This window comes from Hippocampus guttulatus, chromosome 15 (genome assembly GCF_054856545.1).
Source record: "Hippocampus guttulatus isolate MCC_2025c chromosome 15, RoL_Hgut_1.0, whole genome shotgun sequence".
NCBI lineage: Eukaryota > Metazoa > Chordata > Actinopteri > Syngnathiformes > Syngnathidae > Hippocampus > Hippocampus guttulatus.
This window is the reverse complement of record NC_141275.1, coordinates 8,669,414-8,697,098: the sequence shown is the minus strand read 5'-3', so window position 1 is coordinate 8,697,098 and position 27,685 is coordinate 8,669,414. Positions and strand designations below refer to the sequence as shown.

General features: G+C 40.3%; 2 protein-coding genes across 4 annotated transcripts; one reads left to right on the top strand and one right to left on the bottom strand.

Moving 5' to 3' along the window:
* Positions 1-301: 301 nt before the first annotated feature.
* On the bottom strand, positions 302-2,561 carry gjb1a (gap junction protein beta 1a). 2 transcript variants are annotated; one of them, XM_086131303.1, is made up of 2 exons: positions 2,430-2,561; positions 302-1,331 (listed from the first exon to the last, which is right to left on the bottom strand). In XM_086131303.1, the coding sequence occupies exon 2, from the start codon at positions 1,315-1,317 to the stop codon at positions 592-594; it is 726 nt and encodes a 241-aa protein (XP_085987429.1). In that variant the 5' UTR covers positions 1,318-1,331; positions 2,430-2,561; the 3' UTR covers positions 302-591. The 2 variants fall into 2 exon arrangements, with proteins under 2 accessions (XP_085987429.1, XP_085987428.1); XM_086131302.1 differs by lacking the exon at positions 2,430-2,561 and adding an exon at positions 2,109-2,274.
* A 2,949-nt stretch (positions 2,562-5,510) lies between these two features.
* On the top strand, positions 5,511-27,295 carry ophn1 (oligophrenin 1). Of its 2 annotated transcripts, none has more exons than XR_015103085.1 (25): positions 5,511-5,724; positions 5,879-6,046; positions 8,101-8,196; positions 8,820-8,881; positions 9,281-9,352; positions 10,078-10,179; positions 10,258-10,368; positions 10,927-11,031; positions 11,474-11,603; positions 11,715-11,815; positions 11,902-11,993; positions 12,968-13,046; positions 15,328-15,361; positions 15,436-15,498; positions 16,450-16,524; positions 17,886-17,970; positions 18,194-18,252; positions 19,764-19,869; positions 19,961-20,120; positions 20,744-20,900; positions 22,026-22,292; positions 22,386-22,524; positions 24,857-24,907; positions 25,449-25,556; positions 25,683-27,295. XR_015103085.1 is itself a non-coding variant. In XM_086131300.1 (25 exons), the coding sequence occupies exons 2-25, from the start codon at positions 5,893-5,895 to the stop codon at positions 25,686-25,688; spliced, it is 2,355 nt and encodes a 784-aa protein (XP_085987426.1). In that variant the 5' UTR covers positions 5,513-5,724; positions 5,879-5,892; the 3' UTR covers positions 25,689-27,295. The 2 variants fall into 2 exon arrangements, 1 of the variants encoding a protein (XP_085987426.1); XM_086131300.1 differs by having other exon boundaries at positions 5,513-5,724; positions 25,508-25,556.
* Positions 27,296-27,685: the final 390 nt, after the last annotated feature.

The window sequence follows — 27,685 nt, the reverse complement described above, 5'->3', positions numbered from 1 at the left end:
TGCCGTCTGACCTCTTACACGGCGAGGCTATTGATAACCCAGAACTCTGCACTCTGGGGCCTTAACAAGGAGAATCCAAGCTGCCCGAGATGTTTAGTCAAAAGTGGTAGCTCACGTCTAAAAATAGCAACGTTACCGCTAAATATGCAGTGAAGCGCCATGCCATTCACATTTTTTTCTTTTCTGGTTGGGAAACATCACCATGAAGATCATTGGCACTTGTGTAAAATCACACACACTCTTATTAGATTTAGTGCTTCATAAATACCTCACAGGGATTTTTTTAAACTGATATCCATAAACACTGCCAGTCAGAAGGAATGTATTGCACTCTATGTTTACTGTTCATTCATTTCTACTTAATCACCAGTTAGACAGAAGACATTTGTTACTTTTCAGTACAATGACTACAATTCAAGTCTAAAAGAAGCAAAATGTTGCCACTGCATGTACAACACAAAAATATACATGCAATGAATCTTAGTGTATTGTTCTATATAGTGTATTGTACTTTCATAATGTAAATCAAAGGTTAATAATTGGCAATTAATGCTAAAATCACTGGTATGTATGCAACATTTTGAGGGAGATTTATTTCCCGATTACGAGTTTATGTTGGAGCCAAGCCCCTGTGGTTGAGTCTCCAGCATTGTGCATGTGCTTGCCGCAGGCCTTCCCCACCAAGAAGACGACCTCCGCAATGTTGAGCAGGATGCAAACGCCCGACACGGCCAACATGAACACGGTGAAGACGGTTTTCTCCGTGGGGCGGGATACGAAGCAGTCCACTGTGTTGGGGCAGGGGTATGAGTCACACTTGACCAGACGGATCATCTTGTAACCGGGATAAATCATGTAGAAGACGTACATAAAGGTCACCTCGAATGTGACCCGGAATAACAGGCTGATGACGTATGTCCACCAGAGGGCGCCGGTTATTTTCATTTTTTGGCTCTTGATCTGCTCCAGTTCTTTGGGATTGCTCTTCCCTGACAGCTTGTAGAGCCTCTTGTCCACATGCCGCCGGTGGGCCACGTGCATAGCGACCAGCAGGGCAGGAGTGGAGACCAAGATGAGCTGCAGGGCCCACAGGCGGATGTGAGAGATGGGGAAAAAGTGGTCGTAGCATACACTGTTGCAGCCCGGCTGCTGGGTGTTGCAAGTAAAGCCAGACTTTTCGTCCCCCCACACACTCTCCGCTGCAACTACCAGGACTAGGATGCGGAAAATGAACAGCACGGAAAGCCAGATCCGACCGATTCCAGTGGAGTGTCTGTTGACGCCGCTGATGACAGCATAAAATGAGGCCCAGTTCATTTTTTGTTCCGGGTCTGAAAGACACAAGGGAAAGTTGGAGTTTATTTTTGATGGCTGTCTCCATAAGCCCATAAGGCTCCACCTTGCTGTTGTGGTCTAGCCACACCGATGTCTCACTGATATGAATCCATTTAGTGTCATATTTTCAGTCCTCTTTGTTGGATTGTTGTTTTTGGTGAATCCTGTCTTTCAGTGGAGTGAGGACCTGTTATTAGGTACACTTGCATACATCAAATACAAGACATTAATCAGTATCTTCAAAATCTCTAATATAACCTGAATGGCAGTTTGGTTTCGTTTGTTTACCCGCTCACATTTGATTATTAAAAAAAGTTTCAAAAAGACAAATGAAAACAAACTTGAATCAAACATGTACACATATTATAAATATGAACATTTACATGACTTTTGCACTAATAAAATGTCATATTACTTTTTTACACCCCTCATAATGATCCATGTAGTTGTGCCGTTATTAGAATTTTGCTTCACCTGCATATTATCACGCAAGTTTGCACATTACAAATGGAGAGTTAAGAAGTTTATTTCACAAATCACATGACCAATGTAACTTGAATTTCATCCCGAAGAGGTTCAATTTCCACCCCCAAGTGATGATGTCAGAGATTAAATGAAAAACAAGTTTAAAATCCACGTATCAGTCATGTTTCATGAGTCAGAATTGTATATCTGCATGAATAATGATGAAAGCTTGAACATTTTAAAAATACTATGTCTACTCTACGGCATCATCCCTGCATTGAGTATAAATATATGTTAGGCTCTATTACCCGGCTCAGGAGGAGGCGTAAGAGGCATATGAGACAGCGCTGACAACTCTTTTGACCCACTTGCTTGGCATGGAGGATCGACTGTCCAGAAAGAGAAGAAGGGGGCCTCTCTGCCCTCCACTGGATTTGGCAGACTCTTTATGAGTGACCTGGCACCGTGCGTCATGTGACACGCTCGCCCCTCATCAGAGTGAGGCGCACAAATTGCCAAAAGTGACTTGTGCAAGTTTTGCAGATTTTTTTTTTTGTGATCGTGAATCAGAAGTTAAGCAAGACAACCCAGCTTTAAAAATGATCACACAAGAAGCAAAGCATCCTTACCTTCAGATGATGCTTATAACAAATAACATCCGGACACATTTATGCATGGAGGCTTTTTGAACAAATCTGTGCCAGTGAGCAACGGAGCAGCAGGACTTTGCATTGCTAATGGTATCACACACAGACATGCACACACTCACACGCATACGCTGCTCCGCACAGCCCTGCACTGAGAGGTCATATGCTTCTACACACACTGTTTGCATACAATAGCTCCATTTAGATGGACCAAACAAACAACTACACAATTCAATTCAAATGTTTTAATTTCGGACCAGTGGAGGAATCCGTGTGGGGGACTGCAGTCTGCTCTCTTGGATGAACTGGGCTTTGTTCTGGACAGGAAGTGTACAAATGTATAAAACAGCAATTGAACCAAGAGACAGTAAAAACACTTCTTAGTGTACTTCCGTCCAGTTTTTCCATGCACAACATTGCCAGGCTTAATATTTCACTCTATCTGACTGAAATCTGGTACGCACGTAGCATGTTCGGATTCATATTTACCCAATGGGTTTTGGTCACAATCTAAAATAAACAGAGATGGGCAGGCATTCCATCCATGGAACAGAACAGTCCGTCTGTCTCGGATGGAGCACGAGAAGTTTTTTTTTTTTTAAATTTTAAGGACGGTTTAAGCAGGGATGGATTTTGTCCGGGTCTTTAATCGTCCCTAATGTGGTTAGGTATGTGGTTTTGGGAGAAAAAATAACAAGGCCAGAGTGTAGCCAAACACTGTATTTTCTTAACAGGCTATTTCATCTCAACAGTATTTTTATAGCAACACTGGTAGTTAGTGTACAGTCAGAGAACATAACAAATTACCGAAGAACACCTATTTCACTAATGATGTTGAACCGTGTTCGCCCATCCGCCATTTTGAATGTGGCTTAAATTTTAGATATAAATTCCACAAACCATATTTTAACTTTGAACTAGGATAACATAATCAAAACCAATAATTCCAGATTAATGGAATGAATTTTTGCTCGATGATACATCTTTATGGAGGAAGCATATTCACAATTTGCTTCACTTTGCCGATCCAAAATGGCTGCGGCGTCGACGTACTCAAGAAAGTGTATTTGTATAGGTAATGTTAATGTTGTCTATGATAATGCTTGAGGTTGTGGCAAAAGGCGCCATTCATGATGGAATCAGCAGTGCTACGCTAAACTATGAAGCAAATTAAGTGCTGTCTCGTATGTTGGGCAGAGGTGGTGGCCCCATGTCACACACGTTTTTTTATTCCGTTGGGCGGACTGGTACGGAAGTGCTTTAAAAGGACGAGGACGGTCGGCACGGAGAACTATTATTGAATATTGACGAAGGACGGACCGGCAAAATAGGGTAAAGTGCCCATCTCTGAATACAAATATTGGACAATAAAAATACTGTATTTAAAATAAGATTCAATTAACTCTTTCAGCGCCAAATTAGCAAACTTGTAACAAGTAACATTTGCACTATGGCTCTATCACTATTTTCAAGCTACACTTTTGTAATATCACAACTGGACATTTTTTAAACACTGGGGCCTAAAGGGTTAAACTTGCGCCTAAAGGTTCCATCAAAATGATTCCTGATTAAATGTTTAACAACAACCAGTTAAGTTAAAGATTCAATGCGAATGATTTTAACTGGAAACATGAGCAACAGGTGAAGTGTAATTTGACAGTAAGTCTTTTGCTTGCCACTAGAGGGAGTCATTGTCCCACGAGTTATATGCAGAACACACTTAGAGAATGACTGCATGTTTTGATCATTAACACTTGAAGTCCCTGTATAGTTTCTTTCTGTCTCACTTGAAGGTGCAATAATTGCTTCCCAGAGTTGTTTGGAGGTACTGTATAACTTAACGCTGTGCACACTAATATACCCTCGTTTTTCAGGATACTCTCAATGGGGTTGAAGTCAAGGGATGATGTTGGCGACACAATTGTTTTTCTCCTTTTTTATTCATAGCAGTTTAACTGGTTTAATGGCTGCTCTCTTGGTTCAATTTCCTGACAGAAACTTCCCTTTGAAAAGTAGTACAGTGATTTTCTTGAAATGACCATGGGCTATCATACCTTTGGCAAGGCAGTGTACGATTCTGTGCTTTTCATTGGCAAAAAGATCCTTCTATTTCACCACTATGCTCAATCTAAAAAAACTGTGACTTCCTTCATGCTGTATAATGAATGCCATTCGATTCAGTTTGAAGGAGGACATCTAGAGGTAATTTTAGGTATATGCAATGGGTCAGAACTCGTCTATTTTAGTGAAATGTGAAAGCAAGAGGAAAAGAAAAATCTTGTCTGATTAACTTTAAAAAGTTGAACAAATAGTAGATGTGGAAAAAGTAGTCACATCCTGTATTTAGTCAAATTACACATAGATGTGAAAAAAACGTGGGGAAAGGCACAGTTTAAGTACAGATTCAACTCCTTTAGTGAATTCAGAAAAGACTCAGTACAAATGTAGGCACAAATGTAAAAATGTTTTTTTCTGCAAATGCCTGTTTTGAAATTGGCATAACGACGACAACAACAACAAAAAACTAAATAAGTTCTCTGCACACAAATATATTTCAGTGATATAGTGAAAAAGAAAAAAAATCCTGGACACACTGCTTTGCTGCAACATATAAGACAATACTGTAGTACACAACAGCAGCAAAAAAACTCGCAAATAAGGCTGTAGTTCCGAAATGTCTTGCTTCTCCTAAGCTTCCCATCATCGTAAGTACAGATATGTGATTTCAAATGAAGGGAATAAAAGTAGTACATTGTCAGAAAAATAAATACTGAAATACAGTACTGCATGTCGTCACAAATCTGACCAAAACATTTTAATATTCAGTGGTTAGCCATTAGCTTGCCATTCGTTTTTGAGCTGGCCCTTTAAGAACCTCCTGGGGGTGTGTGAAGAAAAAAAAAATGCTGGTCACGGCCCTGATTGGTAGCGTTCCATTTCGCGTTGACCTAAATTTGTATTATTCCTTGGCGTTGATATACAAATAACACCACTTGTAAGCTTGCAGTTTACATCTAAATTTCCATACAGCGACTTTTAATGAGTTTGACTAAAAATGATGACAGCAGAATGTCAAATATGACTCATGAAAATGCAAAACATTTTGGAATGGGACGTGTCCAAAATGAAACCAGCCGCTCTTCTGATAGCGACATCACAACACTGAAAAAGTGGCAAAACGGGCGAAGATTCGTGTAACTAAACGTCGGAAAGAGTCTGCCAGTCGCCGAAAAGCGAGGAAGTAATTCACACCGTCCGTCTTCCCCCCTTGGGCTTGGTAAGTGACCTGCGGCCATTGCAGGCTCCCACGGGTAACATGGTTGCTCAAGCTGGGCGGCAATGAGCGGCGTGCAGTTATAGGCGAGCTGAGAGCTGCTTGGAAACCAAATTCGCTGTTCCAATCATATTGTTTGTGTTTGTTTTTGTTCTAGAGACTACAAGCAAGATGGGGCATCCCCCTCTGGAGTTTAGCGATTGCTACTCGGACAGTCCTGACTTTAGGGAGACGCTCAAGTGCTACGAGCTGGAGCTGGAGAGAACTAGCAAATTCCTTAAAGAGTTGATAAAAGATGGCAACAATGTAATTAATGCAATTAAAGGTAAGTATCTTATCCTCTTGTTTGAATTGAGCATTTTCGCGCAAGATTGCACGATGCGTTGCTATGGTGCGAGAGACACATTAGGGAGGTGCTAGTGCTCCCCAATTACAACAACAAAGCACAAACTGGCAGAGGTGGGAGTAAATGTATGAGCTGCACATTTAAATACTGTTACTGTAGCAAAACAAACAAGCAAGTCAAGTTACCACAAAATTTCAAGCAAGTCATGACTTGGGTTTAGCAACTACGAAGTCAAGTTGAGTCACACAGTCTTACTGGGTGGTGGTCAGGGCATGCAAAACCTTTTTTGCTGACCAATTTGAACAAAGTAAATTCGAGTATATGTTTCATGAAATTGTTTACATTTTTTTGTAGGAGTTTATTGATTTCAATTTGAACTGTTTCTCTGGGCTGTGTGTTATTTATTTCTATATACTTTTTGTACGATCAGATTTCATTCTCTCTGTGCTGCCTTGTCAACATAATCTGGTCAGGTGCTTCACAATCAGTCGTGCTGTATTATATAACAATATTAGAAGAGGGACTGTTTGTTTAACCAATAAGATTTGAAACTCATCTTCACAGGGCCAGAGCGCTGGCCCCGATGGCATCACCATTATAACACCCGTGATTGGTCAGAGCAAAATGTGTTGCAGCCAAGTGGAGTAGCAGAACACATCTGTCGCGATATGCACACATTAATTTAATTCAGTCATTAATCAATATATATATATATGGTTATTCTGATGTACTTTATATGGCCAGACCTATATTGATTTTATTAGGCCAAGAAGAGTGCTTGATTAATCGGCCAGTTAATATAGATTTTTATATCGCATAAAATACCCCCCTCCAACTCCCATTAATTTCAAGGTTATGGTATAGATTTACTGTATGTGCAATAAATAATGAGCTCAGGGTACAGTTCATGGCTACATTTGGGTCAATGTGGCACCCCCCTGAAGCTACACAAATTGGTTTTGTTTTCCATGCCAAGATCCCATTTTGTAGCACCCGCAAACAAATAGTGGCATTATTGTTGGTGTTGGCACACTTCTGGGCAGAAAATGAATGTCTTTTTTCTTGAATGCACCAATGTTAATGTTTATTTTAGTGCTGACATCGGTCTTTGAGCTGCAACTGCACGTGCATCTATGCACACTATGCATGTTCATGACTAAAGAATTAAAGAAAAAAAAGAAGTGAAGCATACACACACACACACACACACACACACACACACACACACACACACACACAGATCTCAGTAGATTAAAAGGATAATTTCAAATATGCTCCTGGATCCCGATGCCAAAAAGTCTTGTAGTATTGATTTACCAGACCCAGGTTTGTTTAGATAATGAAAGCCAGATGTAGTGGGGTTAACACTGACCACATACTAGCTCCGGCTGACTTTCCTATCTGGGCAAAAATAAAAAAGCAACCTAGAGCCAAATAGGAACCTTTTTTTCCCCCCGTAGGTTCCCAATGGAATGTATCAAAAAATGTGATGCAGTGATTGAACAAATGTATTATTCTTATGCATGATGAGAATTTGTGGAGTTTTAGGTTTGAAGATCATTTCCTTTTAGGTTTTATTGTTTTTATGTGACAAGCAGGATGAAATGCTCTGACTGAGATTCCACACCTCTGACAGATCCAAAACTTTGTCTTGCGCTAAAGATTTGAATGCAATGTAGTCAAACACCATCTGTCACTCAACTGCTCCAACAAGTTTTGTAAATGATGCTGGCCTCAAAGTTGAAATACAATGTTTTGCATTGTTGTCATTCATGCTTAGCAGTGGAAAGATTTTTTCCTGCTTTTTATTTATTTATAGAGGTGCAGCAAATTGTCAATTGGTGTAAAGGGTGAATTGCTGTTTGGCTACATATCACCTGTGATTGGGTGATGACGGGTCCAGTGTACTCAACTGTCGCTCAAAGTCATCCGGAATAGTCTCAAGCTCACCCATGATCCAAATAAGAACACACGCTATAAAAACTGAATGGATGGATGAATGGTTTTCAAAGGCTTTGTGTATCTTTCAATAGGTTATTCTCTGGCTGTGCAGAAGCTCTCGCAGACTCTCAGTGTGTTCCAGTTCGACTTTATTGGTGACTCTCTGACCGATGATGAGATCAACATCGGTACGTTAGTCAATATCATCGTCTACCGACTGCCCCATTGAATTTATTATTCATTGTATTAAATAGGGATGGACGAGTACTGATACTAATTATCAGAATCGGGGTGATACTGGCCTTATTTTTAAGTCTTGGTACTTGTGAAGGCTGCTGATACCAGCGACCAACGCTTCAGGCAAAGACAAGCTGACATAGAATAAGTTCTTGGCAATAGTTAGCGCTCTACTGCGGCAGTCTGGCACGTTGGCGGGTCATCATCTGCTTAAGAAAGAAAGGTGTAGTTCACAATGTTTTGTCATAATGTTGAATTAAATATACGTCAAAAGTACGAGAGGTATCAGTACCCTTTGTCGTGAGTGCTCAAATAGTGAATACTCTGGTGTCGGTCTGAAAAAATTGGTATTAGGCATCTCGAATAAATATAGAGATGTTGTTTGCTATTTTTGATTCACACTGTCAGAGCGACTGAGCAAACGTGTTTATTAGTCTTGCTGTAGAACTGCAATGCATTATACTAATATCTGTGTCTAATATTTGGACTTTTATGGAGCAAACAAACCACCAAATGAATATTACATCCTTTTGATTGTGTATTTCCCAAGCGTTCTGTGACCTTTAATCCACAGCTCAGTCATTTCAGGAGTTTGCGGGACTCTTGCAGGAAGCTGAGCACGACAGGATGATGCTGGTGGGTTATCAATTTCCTCCATGCGCACGCCGCATTCTATCGGACCGTCATTAGATATTTGGACAGGCACATTAATGTGCAATTTAATCGTTTTCGTTGCAAGTTGTTTACTTGTTCTCCGGGTGTGATAAACTAGTTGGCACCTGGATGTTTTCCTTTGCTCTTGTCATGCTATGGTATTTTTATGGTGGATTACTACTTGAAGCAAATGTTGTTCAACTGGCTTGTCTGCCAACTAAACGACAGTAATTTTAAATCTGGTGTCATGTGCTAACCCCGTGCTGAAAACAATGCGTCAGTTGTAGGGGCAAACGACAACAACAACACATTTGTTTGGAAATCATATTTTAACGACACATTTTAGGATTGGAAAAGTAATGCCATGTTTTCGCTTTCCAGGTTCAGAATGCATCAGATCTGCTCATCAAGCCTCTGGAGAAGTTCAGAAAGGAGCAAATAGGTTTAACAAAAGTGAGTGTTGTCTTGTCTTCTGCTGTGTCACTTTGGGCTTGAAGTCAAATGCTTACACAGCATGCATCCAATCCTTTGTGGTGCCAAACAGGATGCCATGAGCTACTTCCTCATTACTTATTGTGAGGATACGTGTGGCAACATGAAGAGCAGTACTCACATATTTCCCCATTTAACATTGATTGTGAAAAGAGTAAAGCATTGTTTCGTGGGTATCAAATCCATCGAATAAGCATTCTTTTCAAATTCAACCAGACTTTTGTTTGGGAGCTATTACACCCCTATGTACTCAAAATGTCAATGACATGGGACGGGCTTGGTAATTTACCTTGATTATATCATTCTCCCATCACCTTTGATTACTATTGATGATTTTTTTCCACATCACTGATTCCCTCTGTACACGTTTATAAGGTGTAATGACACATTTGTCGCAATTTAAAGGCATTTATGTATTTTGATCCTCTCAGCAGATAGTGTTATGATTAATCACATTTGGTGATAGAAATCGTCCTTGGATGCAGATAGTTTTGCCAGCACAGGCTTAGAAGGCCTTTCTTTCATTGTGGATAAAATAAATGCTATTAAGTACGGTATTGGAAATTAAGAGTTCGAGTATTTTTGTAGCTGGAGAAAAACTCTTTTGCACACATTCTCTGGAAAAATGTAACTTTTTTTTATGCAATTGACCAACATAAGCCACCGAGTCATGTTGTTTTCTGTAGGAAAAGAGGAAAAAATTTGAGAAAGAGGGTGAAAGATACTACTCCCAGCTGGACAAGCACCTGAATCTTTCTGCTAAGAAGAAGGAGAGTCAACTTCAAGAGGTTAGTGACATTTGTGGGAGTGAAAGCGACACCGCTCGGCCCTTTTTGTGGCTTCATTTGTCTTTTCCCACCACGCAGGCTGATGAGATCTTGTGTAAAGAGCGAATCAACTTCTACGAGTCCTCTGTGGAGTATGTGTACCAGATCCATCAGGTCCAAGATAGGAAGAAGTTTGACGTGGTGGAGCCTGTGAGTGGTCTCACACACACACACACACACACACACACACACACACACACACACACACACACACACACACACACACACACACACACACACACACACACACTTTGGAAAGAAAGTATTGACAGACATCTTAATCCATTATTAGAAGTTACTTCCTCCATATTTTAATTGATCTTTTTACAAAGACATTTTGGCCACCTGCTTCTTACTTTGTGCGAACAGTTTTGGGGAAAGTCCTTTTCTGTTCCAACATGACTGTTTATCAGTGCACAAAGAAAAGCAGCATGGACCATGAATTTGGTATGGAAGGCCTAAAGAGTCCTGGTTCCAAAGCCAATAAACACTTTTGAGATGAACTAGAATGGAAATTAAGAGGGGAAATCTAGAACAAGCTGTTGTAGCTGCAAAAGGGAGACTGCTTCTTTTTTTTTCTTCCTCCCTCCACTCCCTGGTTGTTCTGAAGGCCAAGCATTGCAAGACTTTACTTTATAGTGTGTTAACTACAAACGAATTACAAAAATCCTTTCGTGGCAAATTTTATACTCCGGTTTTGTTGTGCAGGTACTGGCATTTCTCCACAGCGTCTTGACCCTCAATAACCTAACGGTGGAGATGACGCAGGACTTCATGCCATACAAGCAAGAGCTGCAGCTCAGCCTGCAGAATGCAAGTGGACTTCCTTGGCAACAGTTATCTGTTGATGTGACTGCACCAGCTACAAACAGATCAGATTGATGTTTTCAACCATAACCTGACATTACTGAAATATGCCGATGGGTGACAAATAACTACAATAAATGACAACTCAAGGTGTACCCAGCCTTCCGCCCAAAGTCAGCGAGCATAGTTTCCAGCTTTCATGTAATCCTAACCAGGATAAACATGTTTACTTAGCTCCCTGAAGTCTATTTTGTCCCTCTAAACACTGTTTTTTAATTTATCCCCCCCCCTCCGCCCTATGTTCATTGTAAACACTCAACGATGTCAGGGGTATATGGCTAACTTAAAAAATGCATCTGATAAGGACACTAAATCCCAAATGAAGACTTTAAATGTCAATCCACCCTTAATAACAATCCCATCAAGCTGCGTGTGGTTGTGCCCGCAGACGAGGAACCACTATGAGAGCACTCGTGAGGAGATGGAGGACCTCATGAAGCGAATGAAACACTCATCGCAGATCTGCAAAAGGCCCAGTTGGCTGCCCATGGCCGGGTATCTGTATTGTCAGGAGAAGTGTAAGTGGAGCAGGTGTTTACACAGGAGTGAGATACTTGATCAAGCTTGTTTAAATTACCCCTCGTACAAATTTGGACAAGGTGTGCTCTGTTTTGTTTCCATCCCAACAGGGGCCCTCGGTGTAACATGGGTCAAATACTACTGCAAATATCACACAGAGGGACGACTGCTGGTTATGGTTCCTTGTGAACAGAAACCCACCACTAAGCAGGTGTCGCTTTACAGCATCCTTACTGTACATTTTAAACCAAAAAGAGCTGTAATGTTTGACCATATTGCAATTATGATTCCCTTCAGGGACCCACACAGCTGACCCTGAAATCTTGTGTGCGCCGGAAGACAGATTCCATCGACAAGCGCTTTTGTTTTGACGTGGAAGTTAACGAGAGGTTAGTGAAGCAAATGTGTTCAGCGTGTAAGACGAGGCGCCCGGCCGAGCCTCGCGGGGTAAACAGGCGACTGTTGAGGGGACCAGGTGGTTTTCCAAGGACAGGGAGTGAAAGTGAAATGGGCCGTAGCCCAAACATTCCCGAAGCGTCAGAAACTGATGGCATAAAAATGGCGCTCGCAAAGGAAGAGTAAAGAGACAAGCTCATATTTATCTCATCAGTCCGTTCATGACAGAATGCATTATAAACGCATGGCTCTGCTATAATGACTTGGAGTTGGCTGAGACACTTGCTTGTTGCGGGGGTGTTTTTCAATGTTTAAATGACTGCTCAATGATGCATGAACGTGTCCTGTAATGTTGAGCAACTCCTTCGAGCCATGTTAACAATGTAATGAGATCTCAACTTGCATGAGAGACTGAAGGTGGCAGTACTGTCTTTGCAAAGAAACTCACCCTGGCGGCTCACTCTTAAAAGCAGCTTCCAGTAAATGTTCATTCAATATCAGGCCAGATAAAGGACAGAATGACGTTTTATTTAATGGGAATATATTTCTGTTATATTGTGTAATAGATAAAAATGTATTTATACATATGTTACTGTTGAACATACTGTATATTTAGAAGTTATGCGTCAACAGTTGGTTGATCAGTGATGCTTGAGTTAGTTTACTGACATGGCTGCTAGTTATGTTGCCTCTGTTATGTTTCTCAGAAAAGAAATTGTAACCCAGAAAAACATTTGTGTTTTGCATCATTGCTTTGTGCTCTTTTTTTCCCATTATTGTAACAGTGATTTAATCAAAGTTGCATTAACATCATATTTGAAGCATTGAGATGATCCAGGTCCAGCTTTCAAAGGCTTAATGAGAGCTTAAATGCTAAACTTAATCATAGTCAAGTAATGCTTTTTCTAGCTGAATCTTTTAATTGCAACCTTTTCCTTTTTAATGGCATTTGTAACTGTTTCCATAGAAACACGCCTGTCACGTTCCAGGCTCTCTCGGAGGGAGACAGGAAATTGTGGATGGAGGCCATGGACGGAAAAGAACCTGTGAGTTGATTTTTGTCTCATCTTAGGTTATTCCTCCAATAAATATTTGCTGGAACTGGACTCCTGAGTAAATAAAATAGGTGGTAAAGCAGGCAGATAAGTGAGTCCCCTGCCGCCAATGTCTTCTTCCAGTCTGTGTGGAAGCTCTTATTTATCTACACTCTAAATAAGTGATATCTTGACTTATTTATCGAACTACACAATCAGCCAAACGGAAATGCAACAACACCTACAAGGAGCTGCTTTGGTCCACAACACACACCCAGACACTCACATGCAAATGAATCAACTCCGGCTATTGATGTCACTTAATAGGCCACACCCCTTAGGGGCACAAATCCAATATACAAATTCTACAGTACATACAGGAATTGCACTTTTCAAATGATCAAACCAGTTTAGCACTTTACATTCCCTTTAAGTGTTTAGTTCTGAATTTATACAATCCAGTGCTATTTTTCTTCATTAACACCACCTTGCCAAAAAAACATATGGGGCGGGGGGTGGCTGGAATGGATTAAAGTCATTTCAGTTCATTTCATTGGGTAAAATTAAATTATAAAAAAATATATATCTATATATATATATTCTTAAAATTATTCAAGTTGTTAACACGTCAATTACTTGTTTATGAAATTACATCAACTTGTATGTGTCGCTTCAATGAACTACGTGGGCTAAAAAAGGATAAAGTGGACCGGAAAGAAAAAGTGCTTTTGTGTTCGTTTCTTGGCTAATCGTGGCTTCTGAAACCATTAGAGGACAGATCAAGTTAGTTCAGCAAGGTGGTCAGTGGCAAAATTAGCACTATGAAACAACACGATGAGTCTGTGGGACACTTTCAAATTTAACTGTGTTTCAGAATGACACCTGGTTCCTGTTAAAAGTCCTAACTCATAGACCAAGTCACACAATGGGAATTTTTATGTCTCTTAAGTGGTAACAAATAGAGCATTTGATTCCTGCATTTGTTGTCCCATAAAGAAATATTCGCAATGGTTTGTGGTGTGATGGATGCCCCTGAGTCAAGTAAACAGTTTTTGTCACGAGATGGGGCAGGAGAAGAAAAAGAAAAGTTTTGGGTGCCCTTTCCCTTTGCAACTTCCTCAATTATTCATTCAGTCGTGAGTTTTATAGCCAAAGGCTTTGCCACCCACTTAGCAGATATTAATCTTGGACGGATGTGCTCTTCCAATAAGTCTGTAAAATAATCCAATTACACCAGGTGTGATTTTGCAGTTATTGATTTATATCATTATGAGAAGAAAGTAGTGTTTACGAGAATTAGAAGGAAGAAAAAATAAATGTGATCAGACCTATATATAGCATTTATAAATTACAACTTTTTTTGTCCCACAAAATATGTGTACTTTTCGAAATAACCAGCCACACTGTCAGGGAAGTTGCAACAGTACAGTGTCCATTGTAAATAAATTAAACAAGTCGAGCTGGTTGCGTAGATGCTCGTAGAATTGCTTTGGTGGAGAGTTAATTGGCATGTAAAACAAATACTTTTCGGTTTCTTAAATACAGTATTTTGATGATTTTTCATTCCATCTGATATTCAGTTGTGCTTCAGTTTTACAGTGTCTGAGTGCATCTAGAGTGCTGGCTTTTATTTATTTGCAATGCTAAAATAATTAAGTATAATTTATAATCATGAATGTAGCAATATAACCTTTATTATAATTAAAATAAAACCAATAAAAGTAATCTACTTTATTGTTTAACCAAAAAAAACCTGAAACAAATTTGAAATACCCATTATTGTTCTTTTCTTACAAATAATATTTAGACACTTGAACAGAATTATTTTTTTTTATTATTGGTTCAGTGTTATACTTCATTAATTTCTGGCATCTCAGACAAGCCTGTTGAGATTTCTCTATAAAAAGGGGAATTCCGTTTGAAATTGCTCTATTCTTTTTCACAGGTCTAAAATGGTGAGAACAAGTGTGTGCATGAAAGCACTTCATGTGGTGGGATGGTCTCTGAGACAAATAGCGTGATGGTCTAATACATTTGTGAAGCAGTGTTTAGCATATGTTCAGTTGTTGTTTTGCTGCCAGTCATGGCCATGTTGCTCTTGCAGTAAGAGATTCTTCATTTCCGCGTGAATTGGTTTAAAATAAAAGATATCAAGTAGCACATTCTATTTGAACATGTATTGACAACGTGTAAACAAGTTTTACAATCAAACCCTCCCTGGTGAGAGTTGAAAATGCCATTTCACAGTTGTATCTCAATGTTGTATTTAGTCTCTCATTTTTTCCCATTTCAGATATATCACTCCCCGATACACAAGCAAGCGGAAAGTAAGTGGGCTATTATTACGCTGAGTGGGCAGTGGTGAAGAATGCTCTGAGTTGACCTTTCTTTCTCCAAACAGTGGAGCTCAATGAAACTGGATTCAAGTTTGTGCGGAAGTGCATCAACTATGTGGAAGAAAAAGGTGTGTGGTATCACATATGAATCTCTTTGTTTGGATTTACTCTACACGGCTTAAGTGACTCATTTCTTTTTCCTCCCATGCGGCCTCTCAAATACAGGGTAGTCTCATGGCAGCATCAGAAACCAGAATGGTTAGAATCAGCTATTCTTATGTGGGAAAAACTAATGTTAATTGGATTTGACGTTATATACTTCGGCTTTCTCTCACATTCCGAAAGCATGCATGTTAGCGTTAAATGAAGACACTACATTATCCGTAGGTATGAAGGCTCAATTGTCAAAGTATATGGACCTGCGATTGACAACCAATCTGGTAAGTGCCACGCCTCTAACCCAAAGTCTATCAATATAGGCTCCAGCACACCTGAATGAGGACAAGCAGTACGGATAAAGGATTCATGGACAGCATCAAATTAGTTTATAGATGCCAGACATCATCAAAATCATTCAGATTTTGCCATGAAGATGCTCTTCCTGTCAGTTTTTTTCCCTCATGTGGTGCTAATCGTATTTGTATCATCCTTAGTAAGCAGTCAGCACTGATCACCTCAGAGCTCCTACTGCCGATCACAGCCAGGGGGCATACATGTGCCGTCAGTATCTTAGAACTGCTATGACAGAGTGTCATCCTTGTGAGCTGAGCTGTGAGCTCAGAACTGCGAGGCAGATGTGTTAACCACTAAGTCAGTGGCCTGCTGTTAATGTGTTCACTTAAGTCAATAATTTATCTGCATTTCAAGGCAGATCAATAAGTCACATATGCTTTCAGATTAATAATTTTAGAGGAATTTAGCATGTCCCTTTGTTTGAGTCCAGACAAAGTAGTTAAATGCCACATTCCTAAATGAGGAAGACCATCTGTCTGTCTATCTTTGTGGAGAAGCATGTGGTACATTTCCATTTCTCTTTTTGTCAGACCAAACTCACGCTCTTTCCCACCACCATTTTGCAGGAGTCACACAAGAGGGTGTGTATCGAACAGTTGGCAGCAACATCCAAGTGCAGAAGCTTCTCAATGCCTTCTTTGGTAAGAATATGAGTCGGTGAACCTGATTTGCCGCTCATTCACACTTCTGCTCAATGCACCTCGCATGTCCGACTACAAAACACAAACGATTCCGCAGCTTCTGTCATGAGTAGAGTGTTAGCCACCGACTTGCGCTGCACAGGCTCTCCAGGACGCTGCCTTGACAAATTGCGCTTTGTAAAGTTAACAGAGAAGCAGATGTGACGCATATGTGGCGGTCCTATTTCATGAACTGTTTTTATTTTATTTTTTGCCAAGCATCTGGCAAACAATGAACTGTTTAGTGCCTAAGTTGTTGGTATTCTCTCAGGGGGAAAAAACAACCCAAAAAAAACTCGCTTAGATGTAATCCATATTGAGCTTTGATTAATCTGATTCACGAATGTATTCTTCACACAAATACCTGAAACCAAAATGTGTAAAAAGGCAACTGCTAATAATCGAATGGGAAGATGATACATTAATATGGTTTCACGATCAGAACGGCATTGTGAGTGAAACCATGAATACAATGAGGCCGGCGACAAAAATTAGTTTGATTTCGCCTTCAGTTAACCTAAGCATCAATGTTATTGGAATGTGTGAGGAAACGAGAGTTTAATACTTGTGTACAAATTTGGGTTAGGTTGCCACTGTAGGAACAGAGTTCTTACCCAAGGACCCCTTTTACAGTGTTTAATTCCAATCTTCAAACTTGATACAACTCTGATTTGGAGCTCATTGATTCATACAGGCTGTTGACTTTTTTTTTTTTTTTTAATTTCCAATTGATCTACTGTATCGGTGTGTGGCTTAGCTTTCTCATCGCATGCCTGCATGTGTGTCATTTGGGTTCTTATGACACAAAATCTACTGTTGATTGTAAGCGAAATTCCATGTGAGGGGTTTAAAATCATAAACTAATTTAAAATGTGATTTCAACATTATTACTTCAATATCATCCCAAAATTGAAGTTTGATTGATTAAAAAAAAAGTGAAAATAAAATGTAAAATGTGTTGATATTATAATGTCTCCACAACAATGGCAATGGTGACTATCAAGCATTTTGCTTCTGTGGTGTGTGTCCATTCTATTATCCAGTGAAACCGTATTAAAGTACAGTTGACACATTACATATTTCTAAAATTAACAAGAATGAATGTTTGGAACCAAATTTGGGATGGTGGAGGATGAACTTATCGGCTGCAATAAACAGACCAAATCTACAAGCGATAATCACAGTTGTTCACACTTACACTTTTCTTACATTGTCAAAATATCTTTCCTTGACACTAGATGGTGTTAGACCTAGCATGTATCTAGTGTAGCACATCATTAATATCTGTAACACCTCATCTGCTGCTTTGTGCTCCTTTGTAGCTCCTGGAAACTCAGGGGATGTGGACCTGCATTGTGGCGACTGGGACATTAAAACTATCACCAGTGCAATGAAGTTCTATTTAAGGTGCGTGAGTACATACGTGTATGAAAAGTGATCATTTCGTCGATCCTTTTTGTATTTTCACCGAACGTTCACATGTGCACTTCTGGGTCAAGATGCATGTGCTTCTCTGACGCTTTTCCTCTGTGGTAGTAAACCACTGACTGAGTGCTGCTCTCTTTGCCATGCGGTTACTGTCAACCCATCTTGCTCTGATCCTTTTACGAGTGCTTTTATTCATTCGCAGAAGTCTGTCTGAACCTCTGATGACCTACGATCTGCACCGAGACCTCGTTCTAGCTGCAAGTAAGGCACATCAACTTTAGACCCTTACTTAAAAACCCACTAAATTGGGTTCAGGATCTGAACTACCCTTACACAACATGAACAGAAGTATTGGTCTCACCCCTTTATTTATCAATCATGAATTAAGCTTGACCCTTTTGTTCTCCTCATGAAACTCAATCATGACATTTTGCTTCCACCTTGTGGTAACACTTTAGAGAAGGCTATTTTCCCTCCCCTAGTTCACAAAGCAAGCTCCACAAAGGTAGAATTGGAGGTATTCGGCATGGAATAACTTGACTTTTTGAGTGTCTTCAAAGACTGAAAACTGTTATAGCTGCAAAGTGGGGCAAACAACATGTTGTTTGTTTATATGTCAACTTTAAAGGAGAAATCTTGTGTTCTTTTTGAAATTGAAAACCTTTCCCCGGGTGTTTCAGTAATATGTCTTGTAACATGCATTGGTCAAAATACCTCAAGGATCAAGAATTAGACCACACTTTTCACACTCTATTTCTTGTTACATGGGCAGCTGCGTGCCTCACTTGGCCAAGTCTGACTTTTGTGACCGTCACCAAACACAAATACTCCACTCCACCCACTTAATCAACAACTTTGCCCTCCGAGCAATCAAGTTTGAGTCGCTTATCACAAGCTAACAGTAGTCTGTGCATCCAGCAAGCTTTCACCTGTGGGTGGAGCCAGACTCGCCCTCCTCTGGATCTTTGCCCACCCTCGCTGGTCAGCGAGTTATTATGTAAATGAGCCAAATCATGACATCACAGTTCATCAGACACCTTTTTTGAAATAGACATTTTTAAGAAAAAAAAAATATTTAGTTGTGTAATTTCGCACTTGATGGTTGGGGTGGCACTCTAGAGTGTGGCAGTCAGGGATCTACCGATTCTACTTTAAAAAGAATTTTTGGGATTCACGGCCATTACTCCCAATATCCAGCCACGTGTCCTCCCCAGAACTGTTTCCAAGCCGAAATAAATGGAAGTGAAGGACAACCGGCATCGAATGTGAGCGACCACTGATGGCAGAATACAGTACAGTATGCACCATACAGTGTGCGTCTTGTCAATGAAAATGTAAGAGAATCCGTTTGTATTCAGTGTCTTATCCACACTTGGGTTGGAATGCGTTGGCTGGAAGTTCAGCTGCAGGACAGCTGATTAGTTTGAGGGGGGAAAAGGAAATCTGAGTAACGTTAGTCAACATCATAAAACCGATTTTAATAGCAGAAGTCTTTCATTCTAGCCAGATGTCCCACTGGGAGAGCCTCAAGACGAAGGATGGTTTTAGTTTCCTTCAAAAGACTCTTCCTCAGATGAACTCAACCTTGTTTTATTGGTTGTAATGTTATTTCTTTTGAGTTTTATAGCCACCCCACAGTTTTACACAATTCGTTTCAGTAGCAGCTCTATTGAATGCACCATTCGACTTTTCAAACGTGTTCAGTTTGGTATAGCAAGTCTGTCAAGTGTGTTTTTGATTCCAAATATCATCCATATCCTTTGTTATATTAGAATCGGACAGTTTGGACTTCCGACTGAGCGAGATTCACTCGCTTATCTACAAATTACCTGAAAGAAATCGGGAGATGCTTGAGATGCTTCTCAAACACTTGGTTGTGTAAGTGCCGGCACATTTTGTCCTCCTGCATACTAATATCAGAATTGTCACAGTGAATTTTACACTCAAAAAGTGTGATCCATATCACCAGTGTGTGCAGTCACAGCAAAGACAACCTCATGACAGCTTCAAACATGGCCGTCATCTACGGACCCACATTGATGAGAGCAAAGGAAGAGACGGTGGCCGCCATGTTGGACATCAAATTCCAAAACATTGTTGTGGAGATTCTGATCGAGGAATACAAAAAGGTACGCGCGTCTCGACCGTAAACCATCATGTTGCCTCGGGGAAGCGCATTTTTAATTGGAGAAATACTGTCTAATATTTTATTATAAAAATGCATCTGTATTAGGGCTGGGCAATAAATTGTTACCGTAGCCATATTTAGATATGAACATTCATGATATTAAAATCGAAAATTAAGACGATATCCGTCATGTGGACTTTCCTCGCTTGCACTGCATGTACCACTCTGGCCAACCAACCACATACCTCCTTTCAAGTTTGGTGTTGATGAACAGCTAAAGCTAGCCAATTACATTTCATCTGACGGAGGAAACGAGAGAAACACCCGCGCAGAGAAACACAAACGCACACACGCGTTTCCATGTCCTACTGTAAGTGAGCGAGACAAGAGTGCGCCGTCAAGCAATAGAAATATAGTATATGGTACACATATGTTGCGTTTTACAACACTCTGCCATAGTTGTAATTTCATATGTGGCAGTGGCTTCTTCTGTCAATTAAGTTGCCTCTGATAGTACACAGGAGTGTCGAATTTTTGGTATCATCGTCACTGTTGCTGCTCTACAGGCTCTACAATGTGGAGCGGAGATAAATTTACTGACTGGAAGTTTTGCCGTCATCACAGATTTTCAGTCATAAGCCGGAGGACAGCAACGCCCCGCCCGTCCCTCCTCCACGCATCACCCCGAGAAAGCGGCAGCCCATCACCATCTCCAAGCGGCCGCCTCGTCTTTATCCACCTCTGAGTCACGAGCACTTCCTCCAGCCGCAGCACATTGAGAGTAATTATCACCCTGCTTTCATCATCAGCGTTATCATCTTCATCCTCATCATTATCATTATCCCGTCATGTCATTACTTTGTAATGTTTGGACACATTTCTGGAAGAGCTGCACCAAACACACTTGTGGGTGTCATTTTGTTTCGGGACAGAAAATGTGTATTTAGTCTGTCCATTAAATACAGCTATTACTTGTAAAACTCGCCATCTTATTTGATCCTTCATTGTATTGTATTTCACATTTTACTCACGGATTTATTCAAAATCGTGTAATTTTCCGTCCATTTAAACCTCTTCTTCAGTGGGTGGGACTGCGACAACTCTGGTGGAGGTACTTGGCGCACCTGCAAATTGTCCTCCCTCTGCATTTTGAAAGTTGATACAGCTTAGCTCTGCGAAACCACCACCACTGTTGTTTTGATGAATGTTAATTTTCATACACAGCTAATTCCTTTGTGACTTGTTTTTAGTTGTAGAATCAAGATGAGATTGGGTAAAACAATTCTGATTAAAAAAAAAAGCAAAGTGAACAAAAGCATGGATGTTGTTTAATATTATTTTATATTATATCTTAATATTTTTATTTTAATTATTGTAATATATAATATCAATTATATATAATATATATAATAATGATAATTTAATATATAATATTTGTAATATTATTATTATTATCCTTGACCCACCACTTTGAAAAATTGACAAAAAGACACCCCTCCCAAAAAAGAATACCAAAAAAAGTCCCATTCAAAATGTTAATGAAAAAGCTCCACTCCTTATTCCGATTGCAAAAAAAAAAGAAGGAATTTAAAAAAAAAAACGCTCTCCCTCAAGGATCGCAAGACTACCTCTGTATTTTTGCTAAACCCTGTCAGGCATCCCCAAAGTCTGGTGGTTCTAGTCAAGATTCGACTCAAATTTATTTCCCCAATCGTATTTAAGTTCCCTATTAAGAGCCAACCTTCAATTTTGTACATTCCTGGTTTATTCCCGTTCATTCCCATAAATTCCCATGGAAATTTTTCAACTTCCTGTAATTTTGCAATCCCCGAGCAGTCATTTGAAGCCGAACATCCCGTAAAGAGTTTATGAGCATTGTTACAGTCATGTCACCGCTGTGTAACAGATGGCCAGAGTAGTGACTCTGCGATGGAAGGCGATGTCTCGGCGACCCCCGTTCCCTTGCAGAGGACCAAATCTTCAAACTGCGCTCCACTTGTTCCCCGAGAACCTCTTCGCAGGCAAGCACCGCTCTGCAGAGCAGCTACCAGTCAGGCCGACTTTGATATCAGTAAAGTAGAAAGGCCAGAGTCTTCTTCACTGCCAAATGGAGAGCCTGGAGTCACCGTGAGTCGAGTAACTTCAGCTCAGGGCAGAAGACCTCATCCTAAAGGTTCGCTCGCTAATATGGAATATTCCGCAAACACTCAAAGCTCGACGTCACGCAAGTATTCAAATGATAAGAATTGTATATGCTGCTTTGCAGGCGAATATGATGGTCTGAGCAGAACTGGCAGAACACCTCCAATTTCCAGACCCCCGATTAGGCCTCCTGAGCCCCCCTCCAGGCAGCCCTCTCTAAAGCTACAGAGTGCAGCCAGCAACGATGGATCCGCTGCATCCTAGTAAGATGCCCCTCACCTTATTGCCTTCTTTTAGGGCTGGGCCAGATGGCAGATAAAATGTATTTATCCGTTTTTTTTTTCTTTTTTAAAATTTCAGTGTCAAAATGCATCCCTGCTGAGATGCACTGCTTACACTAACCACATGCCTGTGCACAGGCATTGTTGCCAGCGCTGTATTTTGGGACTATTCCGCCCCCCCTTTCATGTTTTTGTAAAATAAAATTTTAAAGACGATAACACATTTAATTCACGCCAAGAAACCAACAACATGAGCAGAATCTTTTTCATATTGTTTTCCGTATGACATGAAAGGAGCCCAGTGGAAGGCAATCACAGAGTAAATCGCGATGCACTTTGCCAAAGACATGGTGCCCATTTATGTTGATTATTTATCGTCATGTTGTAAACGTTTGACCTGAGGTATGTGTTTCCAAGCCGCAAATATTTTGCCGACGTTGCCTTGCCTCTCATGCACGACTCAAGAGCGTGAGAGAGCGAGCAAGGGACATCAGGACCAGCCAACCCATTTAGTTTGACGACTCATTTTATGATGTGAATTTATTTAGGATTGCGTTTTGACAAAAGGGATATTTTTCCAAGAGGAAATTGATGCCGGGGGTGGGGTGACTGCTTCAAAGCGTTTTTGGTATCGAAGAAAAAAAAAAGCAAGTCCCAAATGGCAAAGCAAACAGTTGTTATTCTTCTTCTCATATACACGGATGGGGGAAAAATTTAAATCTGAAATCAGATTTGAGGGGCATAATCTGTGATTTTTATTTTGATTGCCTTTATGTCCATCCCTACATTCAAGATTTGCTGTGTGTGTGTGTGTAATACAATTGTGTTACTTAAGGTTTCATCATGAGTGCTTAAAAAAAATTTCAAATTCATTACATTGTATTGAAATTTGAGCACACTTTGTTATTGAAAACTGATAGTAACGTTTATAGTACAGAAAGACAGATAACTAATTTGAACACAGTGGAAATTCACGGTTCCATTAGTTTCCAGAATGGAAAAAAAATCCCAACGACTCCAGGCAAAGCAGCGGTGCCTCACTACTAATCATGATTATAGGTTATGAAAAATATTAAACCTATATGAGTCTTTTTTTTTTTAAATACAAAAATAAAAAAAGATAGAATAAAAGTCGTAATTCTAGTGCAGTCTGAAAGTCTGGAATATGGCGCATGGTGAAAATGATGTCTGGTGGGATACATGATGTTCGTCTACGATTGCACATTTCGACTTTTATGTTGCCTCGCAAAATAAGTCAACTCAAGGCTCTTTTCATGAGGACAGAAAGAACTCCTTTAGAGCAAGCTATGTGTGTGGCGGCCATCTGCTTTGACCGATGCGGTTGACAGTTTACCGTCATTGGAGAACAATGCGCACAACTGTCCAAGAGTAATAATTAGGGGAACGAATCGCCAACAATGATGAGAGTGATAATTGATTTAGTAAAATAGCTGCTATTCAAACTGGAGAGAGTGTTAAAAACAACATCCAATTTATATATCAATAAGTGCATAACGTCACAAACTTCACATACGTGACCTGGCGCGCTCTTTGTGACGTGGAAGTTGAACCACACGGCAAAAGCATCCATTTAACATGAGTGCTGATTGCATCGTCGTCATCGCTCGAAGAAGTCGTCCGCACACCAGCGCTGCACAGCTGAACTGTGACAAGTAAAGGAGCCCAGATGGAAACAGTGAACCATTACCTTTGACCGTTTCAACTACGTTACTCTCACGGGTGGCTGCTTAATTGACCGATTTGTCCTTTAAACGTGTGGAGCATTTTAGTCCTCCTGTAAAGATGCAACTACAATCACAGAATCAAATGAGTTAGTCAACCGAATATTAAACGGCTCTGTACTTTCAAATCCTACGGCAAATAGATTTGGACTTGTTTCTACATTTTATCCAAATGTCTCCTTTCCCTTGTGACCTATAAATCACTTGTAATCATGAGACATCTTCAAAATAAATAATAAACCGGAATCCATCTAATTGGCTGGCAACCGATTCAGGGTGTCCCCCGCCTACTGCCCGAAGACAGCTGGGATAGGCTCCAGCACCCCCCGCGACCCTAGTGAGGATCAAGCGGTTCGGAAAATGGATGGATGGATGGAATCCATCTATTTGAGTGCAGTTGCCGCCGATAGCCAAGACAAAACAATAGTTGAAAAGTTGATTAATGGTTTTAATTCAGTTTTGTGGAAATAATGGGAGAGGCCATTTACTAAAGTTGACGACGATATGTATACAAAATATATTTATTATTTGCCATTAATACATCACTGTATGTTCATTTTTTCCCCCTACAGTGTTGCTTCAAAGGCTAAATTTTTCGAGAATGCCTCAAGACACGGTAGCAGGTATGTAAAAATGCCCGCTATGTTCCCTTCCTGGCATGTTTCGATACTCCAAGTAGATGAAACCATCGACGGGTGACAAAAATACATTCATTGCAGCTGCACACCGCACAACACAACCAGTTGTGCAGTGTGTGGGGTTCTGCAACTAGTTTTTCACTAGTCGCCGACTCCTACTAGTTCACCGCGATTCCAGTCCAATTGCAAGAGAAATTTCATCTATGCTGCATGTCATACATAAGCATATTTGACAATAAAGATGACCTTGACCTTGACCTTGAATAGCGTTGCAACTGCGCAGACATTACTGCCAATCAATAGGCCAGGCCAGGTAATATCAGATGACTTCACAAAAACAATTGCGTTTGCAGGTACAAAGGAACAAACATCCAGATCACCAACGCCAGGTTAAATCTGCAATGGGTATTTTAATTTCAAGCGTAAAATGAAAAGAGTGATACTGTTCATCTTATAATGTCAGCAGACATTCTGACTTTCTGCTCGTCTAATTTCAACGGGGACAATGGATTCTTTGTGTACTTAGGAGTGCAGGCCACAGGTGGCAGTGGTCTGCAGTGTCTTAAAGTCTCTCCTCCTATATAGTTTACCGGCTTCCCAGTCATCAGCAGCGGCAACGCAAGAGAAAAAAGAGGTACGACTTGAAGCAAATCTTTAAATTTTTGCCAAACGTAGTCCGTATCGCCGGCGCTATTGCTTTTGAAATAGTCTTGTGAAATATGTAACAGTCTTAAAAAGTCTTGTGTTCCTCTCCTGTCAGACTTGAAGATGAGCGGAGCATTTGGAAGCTGGAGGTGATGATGCCATCAATGGGCCGACATGTCGTTGGCTATTGGGAAGAGTGGGACGGCAACTGCTTGAGTAATTCCTGTGCCTTGTTTGAATCGTTTTAAGGCAACATGGCCGCAAAGTGACATTTGAATGTGCGTTTAAGGCCATCGTCCTGTTTCTGAACATCGTTCCAATGTTTCGGCGTTCACGTCTCTCTCGCCTGTGAGTTGTTCTACAGTGTTACATTGTTGGAATTTATAGTACCGGTACTCCTAAATGGCTCTTAAAACATTTGGGCACTTTTTGTAGTCTATCCATCCGCAACCTTTGTCTCATCCGTCTGTGATAAATCCAAAACTTATTTCGTTTGAATTTGTTCGTTTGTTTAGAAAATTGTAATATGAACTTAATTTCAAGCATGATTTTCTGACAAGACTGACCAAAGTGTAAAAGGAAACGAGAAATCTAATTTTCCATTTCAATTCCAGTGACCCATCCACTTCCACCAATTGCACATTGTACCTCGGCCATAATTAGTGTTGATACGTTTCCGACGTGAAAGGTATTTTCTGCCTCCATAGGTCAGCTTTTGCTTTAAAAAAAAAAAAAATTTTGGAGCAGATGTTGTTACACAGTGTGATATTGAACTCCATTGTTTCATATTTATCTGCCAAGTTTTATTCTTTCCCTACAACCTGGAAATTGCAGTTGTTCTTTTGTTTTTCTAAAGAAAATAAATATGAAAAAAATGTATACCGGTAGTTTAAAGGGAAAAAATGCCTGTTACCACTGTGTTGTATGATGAGATTAGAATATTTAGTGTTTCCCATCTTTTTTGGTCTGTCAACAGTAATAGACGTTAACAGTAGGATGCCTTCTTGGTGCATGCAGCATATGGTTTGTTTCAAAACAATTGTCAACGCTAAGATTAGCACTTTTTTTTTAAACTAGATTGCTTTCGATAAACAGATTGTCCTAACAGTAGTTTAACAGCCAGCATTGTTTGTGACAGTAAACAGCTTGACTCTTAACACGTTTGTTCTTCGCACGTTTTCCATACACGTAGGAACTGTTGTTCACAAGGTGACCCGATGGGTACAAATGGATACAAAACAGGCCAGTTGATTGAGAGAAAAAAATATTTTACAATGTGTAAATAAAGAGGGGAGTGCTTTTTTTTTCCTGGAGCTGTAGCACATCGCTCACTGGGGATAGAAATGACGGCATTACTCTTAACAAGGGATGCAAGGAGGGCAACTTGCATCTTGGAACGATGCCTTTTGTTTTTGTGTAAACAGTAGAAACGTTAAGTCTAACACAGACATGTGCATGCGTGTTAAGTGTTCTGTTTAGGCATAAGGGAGTACGTCACAACCAAAACAAGCTTTGACCACAACACTGTCCTACAAGCGGTTTTGGATAAGATCTGGGACAGGTGGGTATGTATGCTTTTATTTCCCTTTTTTTTTGTTGCCAACTGTAGGACATCATTATCAATCTTCATCATTGCTGCTTGTATACAAAACCTTTCAAAGACCCAGACGAAAAGTTGTATATACTGAAATTAACTCAAGGAATAAACAGTGCGGCCCTGCTTCTCTACCTTGTGGTATCCCCGTCTCTTGTGAAACACAACTGTAGATTTCCAGTTCAACTAAAGCCATATTCCTGTGACTTTTTAATACTCGCAGCCCATCGGAAAGGTCAGAGATTATAAAAACCCATTTGTAATCAGGCATTGTATTCATTTTCACATCCACTCCTCCCACCGCATTCCAACCTAGAGTGGCAGTCAGACTTCTCTACTTTTTGCACCCACCAGGGAACCACATAAGGAGCTGGTGGAAATTCCTTGCCTGAATTCAGGCCAATTAGTACACCCTGCAGCTTGACTCAATCCATACCGCGTTTAGCCTATTGCCAGCGTATGAAAGGTGTGTTCTCTCTGAAATAAACATTTATATAAGACACTCATCAACCTTAACCGCAAGT

Bases quoted from the DNA above. Each gene is read 5' to 3' on its own strand.
- gjb1a (XM_086131302.1), bottom strand. From the start codon at position 2,274: ATGACGCACGGTGCCAGGTCACTCATAAAGAGTCTGCCAAATCCAGTG. The intron at 1,332-2,108 runs GTAATAGAGCCT...TGTGTCTTTCAG, and splicing joins TACGCCTCCTCCTGAGCCGG to ACCCGGAACAAAAAATGAAC.
- ophn1 (XM_086131300.1), top strand. From the start codon at position 5,893: ATGGGGCATCCCCCTCTGGAGTTTAGCGATTGCTACTCGGACAGTCCT. The intron at 10,369-10,926 runs GTGAGTGGTCTC...TTTGTTGTGCAG, and splicing joins AGTTTGACGTGGTGGAGCCT to GTACTGGCATTTCTCCACAG. The intron at 11,994-12,967 runs GTTAGTGAAGCA...CTGTTTCCATAG, and splicing joins GACGTGGAAGTTAACGAGAG to AAACACGCCTGTCACGTTCC.